The sequence below is a fragment of the Neolamprologus brichardi genome, chromosome 13 (assembly GCF_056152115.1).
Source record: "Neolamprologus brichardi isolate AB-2024 chromosome 13, ASM5615211v1, whole genome shotgun sequence".
Classification (NCBI taxonomy): domain Eukaryota; kingdom Metazoa; phylum Chordata; class Actinopteri; order Cichliformes; family Cichlidae; genus Neolamprologus; species Neolamprologus brichardi.
Genome location: NC_142116.1, coordinates 31,650,536 through 31,666,109, shown reverse-complemented (window position 1 = coordinate 31,666,109; position 15,574 = coordinate 31,650,536). Strand labels below are relative to the sequence as shown.

Below are 15,574 nucleotides of genomic sequence, written 5' to 3'. Positions count from 1 at the left end.
TGGGGAGTTGGGTGGTGAGGAGCAATTAGGCAGTAAAACATGATGACCTTTGAGGTTAAGCAAGGCAGGCTGCCAAGGTCCAGAGTCCAGGGCAGAAGCCGTGGGAGGATGTGTGGTGGCTCCAGCAGGTCCCGTGGATCAGCCGCTCCACCCCGGGACTCTTGGAGGAACTAAAACAGATGACAGGAACTAACAACCAAGAAGATGACCTAGAAAATAATCAGACTGCAGAGGATATAATAAATGCTAAGGGAAACTGTCAGTCATACTCATACACAAATACAGCCACAAAAGGTTGTCACGAACCCAGAATCAATAAAGAAACGACAAAACGCTCTCCGATGGACAGTGGACAGTATGGATATGTCTTCAGTAGCTGCCAGAGTATCTCCGTGTACATTTCAGAAAGGTTGGGGTGTCTGGCTTCCTCCTTGGAGACTATTGTTTCTTTATTGTCTCCTACTTTGGCCTTAGCGGTGAAAGTTTGTTAAACAGAGAACTGGAAATGGCAGTGCTGTACACACAGATGATGGTGAGGACAAACCTGACAGTAGGCACATTTCCTAAATGCTGCTCGAAGTCTGTTTGCACAGCGTAACAACATTTTCGGTTATTATATCATTTGATGACTTTCTCAAAGTTAGAAGAAAACTAATACTGCTAATAAGGCAGGAAGGTGTCCTTTAAAACTAAACATGTTAGTAGGACTTTACATCATAGTTTATGAAATAGCACGTGTATTTCAGTAATAGCCTACTGATTTCAGTGTAGTGGTGAACAGTCACACAGCTCACGTGGGTGTTATCTGTGATACTCCTTAACTATAATTTATCCAGGTTAACTTCAGTTAACTCTGAGCGGCTGGATCGACGGAGGTCAGACAACAATTTTACATGTATGATCTTAAAACAGGACACAGCCATTATCCGTCCTGGCCTCATATCAAATGTGAACGCAGACTGAGTCTATGTTTGACGATTGCTTTATATCTAATCTTCCTCTCAAACATTTAAACAGTCTGCAGCTGAGGGAACACAAACTCAAATTGTCGGAACAGGTTTGCTCGTTTCTTGCGTTCATTTGGTGATTTATTAAATGTATAACTGTTATTCTAATCTGCTGCTGAGTCTCTTACACTGATGAAAATGCAGAAAACACAGATCACGAACACCTGTTCAACCAATCGCTTTCATTCCGCTTTGACAAACTGACGGTTCATCTACAGTGTTGCGTTAGACTGCTATATTTTTGTGTTCTTTATGCTGTAGATTTTCACGTCTCTGGAATAGTTGGCAGTATTAAGGATGCTTTTCTGTAAAATCATACTGATATGACCAGTGAATTATTCGTAGATGACAGTTAGATTAGTCAGCTGGGAAACTCTGTGTTACCTCAGAGAGCTGAAGATATCATGGACATGCTGACCTCGCTCTGTGGTGTACAGGTCCATTTACCCTCATGATTAATATTCACAATAAAAATATTAGCCGAACATCATGAAGTCTGTATATGTGTCATAGTTTCGAACAACCTTTGTACAGTTAAAGCAGTTACTACATGACGGAAACACCAACGTTATCTCTTTTATGTGTTTATACACAGGTCACGCTGATTACTGAACAAAAACCCAAAGATCAGCTGTTAATCAAATTTATTTGCTCTCTCTCCTCCTTAAACATGTTTTTAATGTTAGTTATAATTCAGAATTGTCGAGTGAAACACGTAGGACACATAAGAACATCAGGAAATAAAACCCTGATAAATATAACCTCAGTAAAAGAAGTCCGTGTCAGCGGGGTTATTACAGCTGTGTACCGGGGCCTGCGCTTTGTCGGCGGTAATAACAGCTCGATTGCTTGCGAGGCGAGCGGGTCTATCCACGCTTTGCCATGAGACTGGGCAGACATCCCGGTGCTTAGAAAACCTATTAAAAAACAGATGATATAATATTTCTGTCCAGGTTGCAGTCTGCATTATGAACATGTAGTTGGAAACTCTGCTCCTCTCGGTGGAAATGCGCCTTCTCTTTCCTCTTTGTATAAAAACATTTTAAAAGTCAGTTTAATCTCAAAATTTACTGTTAAATCCAAAACACACCAGATAAAGAAAAGCGAATGGTTCAGTCTAACACAGTGAACCATTAAACGTCTGTAAAACGGTGCAGTTATGAAACGTAACTTTAACCTCAGCCAAACCGATTTGCTCAGTTGTAAATAAAACAGCGAAGTAAACGTGACCCGACAGACAGAACCTGAGTGAATTAAGTCCAGCGTTTAACACTGAGAGCTAAAACTCAGGTGAGGTTTCAAAGCTGTGTGCCGGTGATTGGACGTCAGCCGCTGATGAAGTGGGTTCGCCTATAAAGCGCTCTGTTGGGAAACAAGCTCCAGCAGCTCTGCGCTCGGGAAAAACTATATTTACTTATCTTGTGCAGAAAAATGTGCTGACGTTGCGTAATATCGAGCACCGGCTGCCCAGTTAAACTGTGACTATCACCAGGTAACGTGGGCGTGGTTCTTGAATTAGCAGCAGGTGTTAAACAGCTGACAGGTGAGGAGGAGGATGCATGCAGGTAAACTGAGGGCCTGTTGAGCTGATCGCTGGTTTCGTGAGAAAAATGTCAGCTCGTTCTTTATGTTACAGAAGCACAGAGACACAAGACCAGGCGGAAAGAGACGATTGTTCGGTGAAAATGAGAATCTGCGAATGCAACATGTGGAACACGGAGAGTGGAATATGTAAACAAACCGGTTAACGTAACCCCCTCGGTGCACTCTGCATGCTGACTGTTAGCAGAGCTACTGAAATCTCTGAAAACATCTGAGCACCTTTGCAAACATGTTCTATGTTGACAACCTGACCCGACATGTGAAGATTACAGCGCGACATTCGCAGCTAAAACACTGTTAAAAGTGTAGTTGGTGACAGAAAAACGGGGTATTTTAAAACTACACCACCAACATTGCTGCCTGTGATTTGAAATGCATTCTGGGATACCGGGCTGCCCCAAGTCTACACAAGCAATCGATTATCTAGGATCGACCTGTTTTGACTTACTTTGCACGGCAACCAATCAAATGTTAGAGAAGCTGCATGGGCAGTGTTAACCCCGCCCCCTGCGTTTGATGGGTGATGGGTCATGATGAGAGCCAGGCGCCAGGACTGCCAAAATTAAATAAATAAATATATCATTAAATAATTAATTAAATGTGTCAATAATTAATTAAAATGTGAAATACATAAATAATTAATTAAATGTGTCAATAATTAATTAATTACATGTGTCATAACTATTTATTTAATTAATTATTTCCCATTTTAATTAATTATTGACACATTTAATTAATTATTTAATGGTGTATTTAATTAATTCATTATGGCAGTCCTGGCGTTCCATAGTCCTGTTGCTCTATTTTCACCTGTAAAGCAGGAGTGGGGTAGGCGGAGGGTTACCCTGGTGCAGGTGTGCAGCGGTCAGTGGAAGAATCCGCGAGTTTCTCTGTGAGTTTCCCATTACGTCGTAGCTACTCGGTGCTTGCTCGGACGTTTAGGGTTTTTTTCGCTGTAAAAAGAAGTTTTCTTCCCACGCACAACGGACACTAATGTTTTTGTCACTTTTTATGGAATCAAACTCAAAGTAAGGTCAGTACTTCCACGCTTTAAACGCTGCACGCTCATACTCTCTCTGCACTCGATATATGATCCATTGTTGATCTGCACACAGCTGTTGTCACGAACGTCGCACTCGCTTACGTCACTGTCATGAGACACTCTCCCAAATATCACGGTTTTAGTAACGCAGTAACGCAGCGTTCCTACGGGAAAGTAACGGTAATCTAATTACCGTTTTTGCAATAGTAATCCCTTACTTTACTCATTACTTGAAAAAAGTAATCGGATTACAGTAACGCGTTACTGCCCATCTCTGGTGACAGCACGACCTGGAGGGCTCGATTGATTTATTGTGAAAGTAACGACCAGGTGGAGCAGCAGGAACTTTGGTCAGCTCTGTTGTTTTTATGTGATAAACTGGACTTTGATCTTATTATTACTGAAAACTAAAGGCAACTTTTGAACCATATATTAGCTTTAACATATTAGCTTTAACATATTAGCTTTAACATATTAGCTTCAACGTGACTTTTTCTGGAGTGGAACAGTCTGTTGTTTGGTGCTTATATTGTGTGATTCTTACTCTGAATCTGAATAAGTACGCGGGACCACTGTGTGCGGTAAGACCATCTCTTTACTCACTGTATTGCCATCTCCCGGCATGCATTGCCAGTGCGTAACACGTAATTACACAATCAAACAATGAACACATACTGCCCATACAACAAATGTACCAGAGACAATTATGAATACACCACATCTCCCCTTTTAAACAAAAACAGAATATTACTTTTCTCAGGACAGAACTTTAAACCAGACTACCTCTTGATTCTTTTTTTTCTTTCTCTTTTTCAAAGCCATACAAGAACATCTGGCAAACAATCTGCATTACATTTTTAACCTTTTTTCTTTTTTTTTTTTGACAACTCTTTTTAGATTTATTTTACTGTGCTCTACAAAACCATTATAACACAGTTATATAACAACAACCTCTTTTTTTTTTCTTACAGATTTAACTTTTTAGGTTAACTATTGGCCTCCCTGACTTGGTTCTGACCACGTCACTGTTAACAGGTGTAGCAGGGATCACACTGGGTGTTTGAGGCTTCTGCAACACAGGCACGTTAACAGGTTCATGCACTGGTGAACTTAAAGGAATCAAATGCACGCGATTACGCCTCACAGTCCCTTGTGGTAACTCCAATGTGTATGATCGGGGTGTAGAGTGATTTTGGATAACAGTGCCTGTAGTTTTGACATCAGTCACCCAAACTTGCTCTCCTGGGGACAGGCTGCATAAAGGTTTTGCGCGGTGGCGCCTGTTGAAGTTTTCCATGTCCATCATCCTCTTCTCCCTTTCCTTTTGAGCGAGCAGTGCGTCGTCCGGCAGTGTAGGCTCCAGCTGCGATGGAAGAATCGGCAGTGTGGTTCGCAGACGTCTGCCCATTAAAAGCTCTGCGGGGCTGTATCCGGACTGCAGTGGTGTAGCTCTATAGGCAAGAAGAGCTAGATAAGGATCAGCTGCTTTTTTCAGAAGATTTTTTACAGTCTGCACAGCACGTTCTGCTTCTCCATTACTTTGTGGAAACTTGGGGCTGCTTGTGATGTGTTTAAAGCCGTACGCTGCTGCAAAGTCTGTAAAGGCTTGACCTGAATACTGCGGCCCATTATCAGACATGAGGACCTCTGGGATGCCATGACGGGCAAAGAAAGATTTCAGGTGAGTAATGACGTCATTTGATTTTGTCCTGTTTAACAAAGCAATCTCAACAAATCTAGAGTGATAGTCAACAGCGAGAAGGTAAGTTTTCCCTCCCAGCTCAAAAAGATCTGTGCCCACTCTCTGCCATGGGCGGGCAGGGTATTCTGTTGGCATGAGTGGCTCACTGTTATTGTGTCTTTCTTGAATACACGTTTTGCACTTGAGCACCATCTCAGAGATTTGTTGACTCAGCCCGGGCCACCACACTGTTTGGCGTGCACGAGCTTTGCATTTTACAACACCTTGGTGTCCTTCGTGTAGTTTTTCCAGCACCTCGTTTCTCATTGCTGAAGGAATGACAAGCCGTGTGTCTTTTAGCAAAAGGCCGTCTTCAACAGTGAGCGTGGCTCGGTCAGGCCAGTAATTTCGCAGTAAAGGCTCTTGTTTTGCATGTTCTGGCCAGCCTTCGGTACACATATCCATGACGCGAGCACACACACTGTCACTTTTCAGTTGTTCCTTCAGTGTTAGCATATATGATGAACTGACAGGCATGTTTGCTACAATACTGTCCACATATATGTCTGTGCTTTCCATTAGCTCTTTGTCTGACAGGTTCATTGGTTTTTTCAGAGGTGAGCGGGACAAAGTATCTGCTGTCCAGAGCGATTTCCCTGGGGCGTACTGCACAGTGTACGAGTAACGCATGAGTCTCATTCTGAATCGCTGGATCCTGGGTGGCAAGAGATCCAGAGCTTGTCCTCCCAGTAAGGAAACGAGAGGTTTGTGGTCAGTTTCAAGACAAAAATGTTTACCAATCAGGAAATCACGAAAATGCTCACACGCCCATGTAGATGCCAGTGCCTCTTTTTCCACTTGTGCGTATCGTTGTTCTGTAGGAGAAAGGGACCTCGATGCATACGCCACTGGTCGCCATCCTTCTTCCCACAGCTGCAAAAGAACACCTCCGAGACCATAGGATGAAGCATCTGCTGATACTTTAATGTCTCTGTTGGGGTCATACATTGCGAGCACTGGGGGATGCCCTGACTGGGGGTGAGGTCAGGGCATCTCTTAATATTTTGAAAGCTCTCGCTTGGTCAGTTCCCCAATACCATGCGTTCTTTTTGGAAAGAAGATCTCGCAGGGCTTTGTCTTTCTCAGCTAAATGGGGGATGAACTTGCCCACTTGATTCACCATGCCCAGAAAACTGCGCAACTCTGACACATTAGTTGGCTCTGTCATTTCTGTAATTGCCTCCGTTTTCTTCGGGTCAGGACTGATTCCTGTATCCGCTATGATGTGACCCAAGAAAGCAACCTTGCTCTGGGAGAGCTCGCATTTTTCAACATTCAATGTTATGCCTGCTTTTTCCAATCTTTGCAGTGTAGCATGGAGACGGGAATCATGCTCCTGATGGTTACGTCCCCACACCAACACATCGTCAATGTGACACACCACACCTTCGAGACCCTCGATGACCTCCGCCATCATGCGTTGAAAGTGTTCGGGCGCTGAGTTGTCCCAAACGGTAGACGGTTAAAGTGGAACCGCCCAAAGGGTGTGATGAAGGTGGTGAGTTTGGCAGACTCATCGGACAGGGGAATCTGCCAGAAGCCCATGTTGGCTTCCAGTTTGCTAAACACTTTGGCTCCTGCGAGCATTCCGAGACTTTGTTCAACCGATGGCAGCACATATTTTTCCCTGCACACATACTCATTTAGTCCGGTAAAGTCTACGCAAAGTCTTAGCCTAGGGCTGTTTTTCTTTGGAACAACAACCATGCCGGCACACCAATCCATTGGTTCCTCAACTCGGGTAATGACACCAAGCTCTTCCATTCGTTGGAGTTCCTATTTTACCCTTCCCATTAGAGGCAGAGGAAGCCTTCGCGGAGTTTTGAGTGACTACGGCACAGCATTCGGTTTGAGTTTAATGTGATAGGCCCGCTGCACTTTCCCTAGACCATTGCAAAGTTTAGGGTAAGTAGTCTTCAGAGTGTCCATTGAAACCGTGTCAACTCGCACCAGCAGGCCAAAAGCTGTAATGGCGGGCAGGCCTAGCAGTGGAGTGCTCAGGTTTCTTACAACATAGACCTTCTCTGTTGTCTGTTTTGCGCCGTAGTTGAGCTGTAGCTTTGTAAAACCTGCAACGTCCAGTGGTGTTTTTCCAGGGCCTAACAAAGGTTTTTCTGGCTGCTGGAGCACTGGGTGTGTTCGTTAGCAAAAATTTTTGATAAGTCCGAGTCAGCTATTACAGTCACATCTGCTCCAGTATCCAGTTTGAAAGTGATTTTTGCATCTTTCACTTGTACGATGGCTGTCCACGCCTGGCCGTCACTGGAAACTGAGCCTAGGAAGAAACCTTGCTCCTCTTCCTCCTCAATACTTTGCACTGTCTTGCTTTGTCTGCAGACGCGCTGGTAGTGACCTTTTTTTCCACATAAATGACATTTTGCATCATTTGCTGGGCACTCGGGTTTCGGATGTGGAGAGCCTCCGCACTTGTAGCATTTATTACTTTGTCTCTTGCTATATTGCTGTTGTGTTTTGGCAGTTTTATTTTTGAACATGTTGAACTTTGTTTTGTCGTGCTTTTGTATCACTCTGTCAACTGTTTTTGCATTTACTTGCATTATATTTGTTTCGCTTCTCAAAGCTGACTGTTGCTTTTTGATTTCTTCTGACTGCCTGGCCATATTTATAGCTTTATCCAAGTCCAAGTCTTTTTCCATCTGCATGCGCTCAGACAGCCTCGTGTCGGCCAAGCCCACTACTATTCTGTCTCTTATCAGCTCATCGTGGAGCGGTCCGTAGTTACAGTGCTCTGCTAATGCATGCAAGGCAGTCACAAATGCATCAACAGTCTCATTCGGCTCTTGTTTGCGCATATTAAAACGTGCGCGCTCATAAACAACATTTTTCCTGACAATGAAAAAGTTGTGGAAGCTATCTCTCACTTTAGCATAATCCCGTTGGTCTGCATCACTTAACTTTAGTCCTCCCAGGACGTCATCCGCTTCGTCTCCCATACAATATATGAGAGTATTCACTTGATTTTCCTCCGAGCTCGCAGACAGATTACTTGCCTGACGGAATCTCTCGAAGCGACGGACCCATCTTGTCCATTCGTGTGGTTTGGAAAAATCAAAGGGCTCCGGTGGTTGGATGCTAAACGTAGCGCTGGGAGTGTTAGCCGCGGTGCTAACTCCTGCCCTCGGACGATCGTCTACGTCGTCATTCTGCATTTTGTTTCCACCTTCCCCTTCTTCTCACACTCGGCAGATGTCTGGAGTCTTACGATTCACACAGCACTTCTGACACCATGTGTGATTCTTACTCTGAATCTGAATAAGTACGCGGGACCACTGTGTGCGGTAAGACCATCTCTTTACTCACTGTATTGCCATCTCCCGGCATGCATTGCCAGTGCGTAACACGTAATTACACAATCAAACAATGAACACATACTGCCCATACAACAAATGTACCAGAGACAATTATGAATACACCACAATATTGCACGTTGTTTGTCCTGCTTCTGCAGCTCCGGAGGTTTTGGCCCAGAAACCCTACAGCAAAGCAGTGGACTGCTGGTCAATTGGAGTCATCAAGTATATTCTGTAAGTACAGGCCTGTGCGTTCATGATAACATGGCTAACTGTAGACATGAATATTCATTATGGAGAACTGTGAACATTCATCAGTTATTGATTTTATTCATCTATTCATCTATTCTATTCAATCTATCTCATTCATTTATTCAAAGCTCATCAACTCATCAAAGACGGGATCAAATGATCGTTGCTGTAAAAGCATCAATACATCATAGAAATACATCAAATGTTTAAAATGAGACAATTTACTAATTTTAGAAAAACATCAGCTCATTCTGAATTTGGTGGCAGCAATAGGTACGAAAGGTTGGGAGGGGCCACGTTTACACTTTATCAGCAGTTCATCATGTCTGGAAGGAGAGAGTGGTTTGGATTTGTCCTCATCTGGTGAACGTAGCTGCTGTCGTGGTCTTTGTCTGTGCAGAGCCTGCAGAAAGTGTGTGGAGGGGAACACATGGCGCTCTTCTCTGCAGCTGCATTTCCTGATCATGTTCACAGAGAGCTTTAGCTTATGGCGTGGTTCAACAGGTCACATACAGTGACGTGCACGACAGGATGATGTCTTTAATTACGCACACACATTTCTCCAGTTTCCTGGAATCGTTTCAGGATATATTCTGTTTTCACTTTTCTTTTGTGGCCCTCCACCAACTCTAAGTGAGAAATGTTGCCGCCATCATATCCAATGTATCCATCTCAAATCAGCCAGTTTCTGAACTTTTCCAGTTTGCATAAATATTTGTCCTGTTTATGAGAAGCTGGATGATTGAGCATCAAGATATTTTATGGTATAACTATACACCATTCAGAAATCCTTTGATTAATGTGTGCTCACAGGAACTTTACAGGAATCCTGGACTGTGGTCATATTTTCACCAGCCAGTACTCAGACATGTAATGTCTCAAATTACAGCTCCTGACTGATTTTGATGGAAAGTGAAAGGTGAAAGTACTTTTTATTTAATCGTCTTTGAGACATTTATGTTCAAACACTGCTTCACAGCTCGTGTCGATAGTCCATCAAAAGAAGAAAAGTGAAGCTGAAATTTCACAGCCCTCACTATCAATGTTCATATTTTCAGTAACATTTTTATAAAATCAGAGATGGTTGAGCAGAACAGTAAAATGTGTCAGTTTAAACATTTCTTTGTCCTGCTGTGTGAATCAGTGCAGTTTGTGTTTGTGGTGAAAGGCTTTGGCTGCTCTGCCCGTTTGCTACAGTAGCTGAGGAAACCAGCGTCAGGGCATATTGTATAAATGTCATATAAGCATGACGATGGTTGCTGAAGTAACCAGAGCTGATGCAAAGCTGCGTATCTGTGTGTGCTGCAGGCTCTGTGGCTACCCTCCATTCTTCGAAGAAAATGAGACGCGTTTGTTTTCAAAGATCATGAGAGCTGAGTACGCCTTTCACTCGCCCTTCTGGGACGACATCTCCGAGTCAGGTACGCTAACAGCTACACGCCACAGTTTCCAGCATTGACCCTCCTCTTTCCTTCATCTGTACTCGATGTAGCTGAGACTGGCTCAGATAACCAGTCCTTTTTCTAACACACTTACATTACAGGTTGCACTGTTTCACTATCATTTAAAGAGGGAATTATTCATGTGACTCCACAGACTAAGTTCCACGTTTCTTCACAAAACCTGGAGGATGTAAAACCACAGCTTCCCATGAACATGAGCCTGATCCATCATGCAGATGTCAGAATGAGAACAAATCTTGATCCACCTCATTTCTTTATATTTGACCTCCAAGGAACCAGACTTTCTTGTCCTGTTCGCCCCTCAGCTGTAAAAGGCTGATGGGGTATTATCGTCAAGTTTGTGCAATAACTCGGCAATGAGGCAACTTAGGAGCTTCAAACTGATACCACGGGTGTATCTACTAAAAATCTTGGACCAGTTTGAATCTCAGTGACCTTGCAATGAAGGTCAAGGTCAGAGGTCAAGTTTTATGAACATGTAAAAGGAACAGTGAGAAAGCAGACAGACACGCTGACATGACTGGAAGATAGAAATCCAAACAGAGCAGACGGAGATGCAGGCAGGAGCACTCCAGCCAACAAAAGCCACAGCAAGCAAACATCATCTGTCCAAAACACAGGGAGCAGAACAGAAATCGTTCCAGCTGTGGTGGCCTTACGTTTGTGAACAAACACAGCTTCTCCTCTTCCTCTTTGAAAAACTTGAACTCACAGAATTGACATCAAACAAACAAGCTTTATTTGTCACATACACACTCATGCAGTGAAATGTTTTGTGTGTGAGCTGTGGACAGCTCCAGATGTAGCCGGACCTTTCCAGGGCTGGTTTTAGCATCAATCTGCTCTGATCGCTCATCAACAACAAGGCCCGTTCATCCAGGACACTGCTGCTTTTCTACAAGTCAACCTTCTGTGTGAACTCTAGATGATCTTGCTGTGAGCGTCCAATCAATCAGCAGCCGTGTTTGGCACCACCCAGCATCCTCCTGTTTGTTCACACGTTTTCTTGATATGCAGGTGTCCTAATGAAGGGTTTTAATAAAACTGTGTAACATAGAGAAATCAGGCTACTGTACGCTGAAGTCTGTCCATGTTATGTGTCAACAGCCAAAGAGTTCATCAAGAACATGATGGAGAAAAACCCCACGAAACGCTTCACCACTGAACAGGCGCTCAGGCACCCCTGGTTAGTGCTCTGCCTCTTACATGTCATAATGTTTGGACAATGATTACACATTTAAACCACATAATCAACATGTGACTGAAGATAGCCGTCTGCTTGATTTATGAAGAAAAGTATCAACTGTTTATGAATTACAGTCTTTTTCTGACTCAAAAGTAATTGGTTAGTTGACACGTGAGACCTCATTATTCAAAGAAACTGATCTGGTCTAATATCTGGGGTTCAGTCCAAGTCTTCAACTATTGTTGAGGTTCACTGAAGGAGGCAAGGAGGTTGTCAGCAGGATGAAAAACCAAAATAAGGGAGAAACATTGTATGATTGGCCAAATCAACAATCATTCTTAAAGAGAAGGAAAGTTATGGGCAGCTATGCAAGACAAAGGCGTGAAAGACAGAAGACAGACCTCGGTTAAGAGACAACACATTATGTTTGTTTGTCTTTTGAGCCTCGGAGAATGTGGAACAAAGACTAGCTCTATCTGCCCGATGATGGTACAGACGCAGCGTTGTCCAAATACCCAAGAAGCTAACGTCTGCTCGTGTTCCCCTCGCAGGATTGTTGGAGACACAGCCAGAGACCAGGACATTTATCAGTCTGTGTGTGAACAGTTGGAGAGAAACTTTGCCACATCCAAATGGAAGGTAATGGCTAATGACTGGAAAGGTTACAAGTGTGACTACATACGGTGTCAAACACCGGGCTGGGGGCCCAGAATCGGCCCAGCAGAGACTCCAGTGCAGCCCATTGGACGACTCTGTGCATAAATTGTAATATTTTCATAAGTTTTACTGCTTTTCCTGTTGATAGAGAATCCCCTTCAACTGCCATTCACATGTATTAACACAAACATGTTAATCCATAAAACATCTGCTATAAGGAGTCCATTAAGACATTTTAATATTGATAGAATTCAATATAATTCTATCAATAAGTAGTTCAAGTTAAAGAGGACAGAGGAATACTAAAACAAAGGACTTATGCCGTCTGAGAAAGCAAAAACAATATGTCTGGGTACCTGTTCCACCTCTATAGACGTACAGACCTGGTTTCTGAAATAATGGATATATGAACACATGTTCTGTTCCAGCAGGAGTCTAAACTCTAAAAGACACTTTTCCTATACGAGATGTTTTTCTATACAAGATGCAGGCTGCACCAGTACTAACTGCTCACTCTGTGGATCTCCAACAGCAAGCCTTCAATGCAGCCTCTGTAATCCAGCACATGAAGAAAATGTCCCACAGCGTGCCCTCCACACCCTCCATACCGAACATCAAACCAGAGTCCTCGTCCCAGAACGACTCGGAGCCTGTGAGGAGCTGCCGAGGTCAGGCGGACCCCCTTGACCCCAATGGAAACCCCGTCCAGTCTGCCAGTCGTCTCTCCTGGAGTGACTGTGAGCTGGAGACAGGACTGTGTCCTTCACTGAGTCAAAGTGAACCAGGAAGTCCTCTCAGCACTGATGAGTCCAGACAAGTTCATGCCTTCCATTCAGAGAGTGATGCTCTGTTTTTTCAGTCTCAGAGGTAACTGCTGACCCCTTCCAGCTGCCGTCTGCATCAGATAAAGAGAAATAACTAGAATAAATGGCCATCTACATCTTTCTTTACTTTGCTTCTTTTATGTGTATATTTATACTGTTTCAAATGATGCTTAAATGTGTAAACTGATTATTAAGACCTCCAGAGTGACGCTTTATATAATTTGCCATCCATTCGTTGGCTTTGAATAAATCCTGAGTGTGTTGCAGGCTCGATGCAGGGGCTCCGAGGAAGGACCAGCCGCTTCAGTCTGGTGTGTGCTGCATCATGTGACTTGATGACGAGATGCAGGTAAATGTGTGTATCCACGTTTACATGTCAGCTGTACTTAACAGCCATAACACCCACACCCCCTCTCTGATGTTGTGCAGGCCTCTTCTTGCTGCCATAACAGCTCTGACCCATCAGGGCACCGACAAGGAGCCTTTGGCGGTGTCCTGTGGCGTCTGGCACATCTCCCGGGTATTTCCTGTTGTTCCTGAGCAGCGTCTACAGTGTCCACCACAGCTGTCTACCAGTGCTTTAGAGGGATGTGCTTGATCAGCAGAAATATTTAGGTGGGAGGTACCAAACAAGCAAGTCTGGCTACCTGCCCACGACGTCTGGGTGCAAGCTTTGGGTAACCGTTGGGGCAGTGTCAGGTGACGCTCGAGAGACGGTCAAGGTGTTAATATCCAGCCTCATGTGAACACTGATCAGAGAGCTACATAGTGTTTCCCCATTTTAACAATAAACCATCTTCATTATTCATCAAATATACATTGATATAAGTCAATATACAAATAAAATAAAGTAGTAAAAACGACTCTTCTGGTGGATTAATTTTGTGTGTGCACAGGATCTAGAGGTGACTCCAGGAGTGTGACTCTGTCGCTGCACCATCATTACACTTGGTTTTAAATGAAAGGTTATTGAACACGATTCATATGCGACCTTGCTGATAGTTAACTGGTCTTAATGCTGGTCATGCATAGGTGGAAATTTGAGTTTATGGATCACAGAGTGACCTGTGTGTGTGTGGAAGACGACACATCTCAGAGAATATCTGACTCATACTTTGTATGATTTAATAAAAAGAAGTTGTTTTAAATAAATGAACAAACAGAGTTTTAAAAGGTAAAATAAAGTATTCCTCTGTGTTTGGAGTAAAGGGATTATATTACACATCATGTGAGAATGTGCTAAAGGCTAATCTGATTAAAGCAGAATTACATAAACTGAATATGAAATGAATCATATCCACATGTGATGGTATTTCTGTGTTAAATAAGATTCACTGAAGTGATTTTAAAGGTTAAATCATGTGATCAGCAGGATGATGAGGTGTCAATCATGTGATTGGACGATGTGACGTCCAGTAGAGAGGAGGGAGAAAGGCTCCGTGTGATGTTGTGAGGTGAGATGTTCTCAGTGGAGACAGCAGAGGGGAACAGAGTCCAACCTGTGAACTGATTTGGTCATTTGTGGCTCGTCATCACGTCGCCGTGTTCGACGGTTCGTTCAGAAGGACTTCGAGTGACATCATCCTTCACTGAATTCCTGCTTTCCTGTGCAGTGATCATCATCATGGGGATGAGGAGTGTTGGCTTTATTACAGTACAAAACCCGCTGGAACACAAGACCAATAACTGCACAACAAGGCAAGCGAGCGTTTGTGGCTCACGAGGGAAGTCAGCCGAAGGTGAGGAAAGGATTCCTTCACCTGAACTCAGCTCACGTCAACTGATTCCTTCACTACAGCTCTTTTTATTGTCAGCAAGCAATCATTCATGAATATGCAATTACAAATACACGTGACCTTCTTATGCAGGCATCTCTGAGAGCCTGAAACTAGGAGAAAAACTGAAACGGGAGTGGCATCCGGGGAGGAAACGTGGGTGTACGGGGGGCCAACCCTGATGCCTGTGAAATGCGACCCAGGGGTACTCTGGGACCCCCGGGGTCCGGAGCTGCCCCGAAAGGGAGCACAAGGGTTAAACATGTTAAAATAAAACGACACTGATTCGGTGGTTGTTTTTGTTTTATTTGGAATATGCGCCACAATTTCACATAGCATAGCCCAATATAAATATTTACATTATTTTATTTTTATTCTTCTGATTACCAGAACCAGCTATTCGTAATATATAATTTAGTGAATTTTACAATTTAAGAAAGTTAAGCAGACTTGGGTTCAAGATGTCGTTGATGTGGCCCTCTGACACAACTCGGGTTTCTCATGTGGCCCCTTGTAAAAATTAATTGCCGACCCCTGGTGTAGAGGGTGGAAATCAGCCAGGACAGCTCATGAAATATAATAATAATAATAATACATTTTATTTGAAAGCGCCTTTCAAAACACTCAAGGTCGCTGTACAGAGTACAATAAAAGCAACATAAAAGCGGTTTACAGAATCATAAAAGCATAAGACATAAACAAATAAAATAGCAG

General features: G+C 43.4%; 1 protein-coding gene across 1 annotated transcript; it reads left to right on the top strand.

The window, feature by feature from the left end:
* Window positions 1-10,201: 10,201 nt before the first annotated feature.
* LOC118453481 (calcium/calmodulin-dependent protein kinase type 1G-like) lies at window positions 10,202-13,948 on the top strand. The gene is made up of 6 exons (XM_087849786.1): window positions 10,202-10,376; window positions 11,526-11,604; window positions 12,156-12,243; window positions 12,794-13,128; window positions 13,353-13,434; window positions 13,515-13,948. Exons 1-5 carry the CDS (start codon window positions 10,202-10,204, stop codon window positions 13,414-13,416), a joined length of 741 nt encoding a protein of 246 aa, XP_087705912.1. The 3' UTR covers window positions 13,417-13,434; window positions 13,515-13,948.
* Window positions 13,949-15,574: the final 1,626 nt, after the last annotated feature.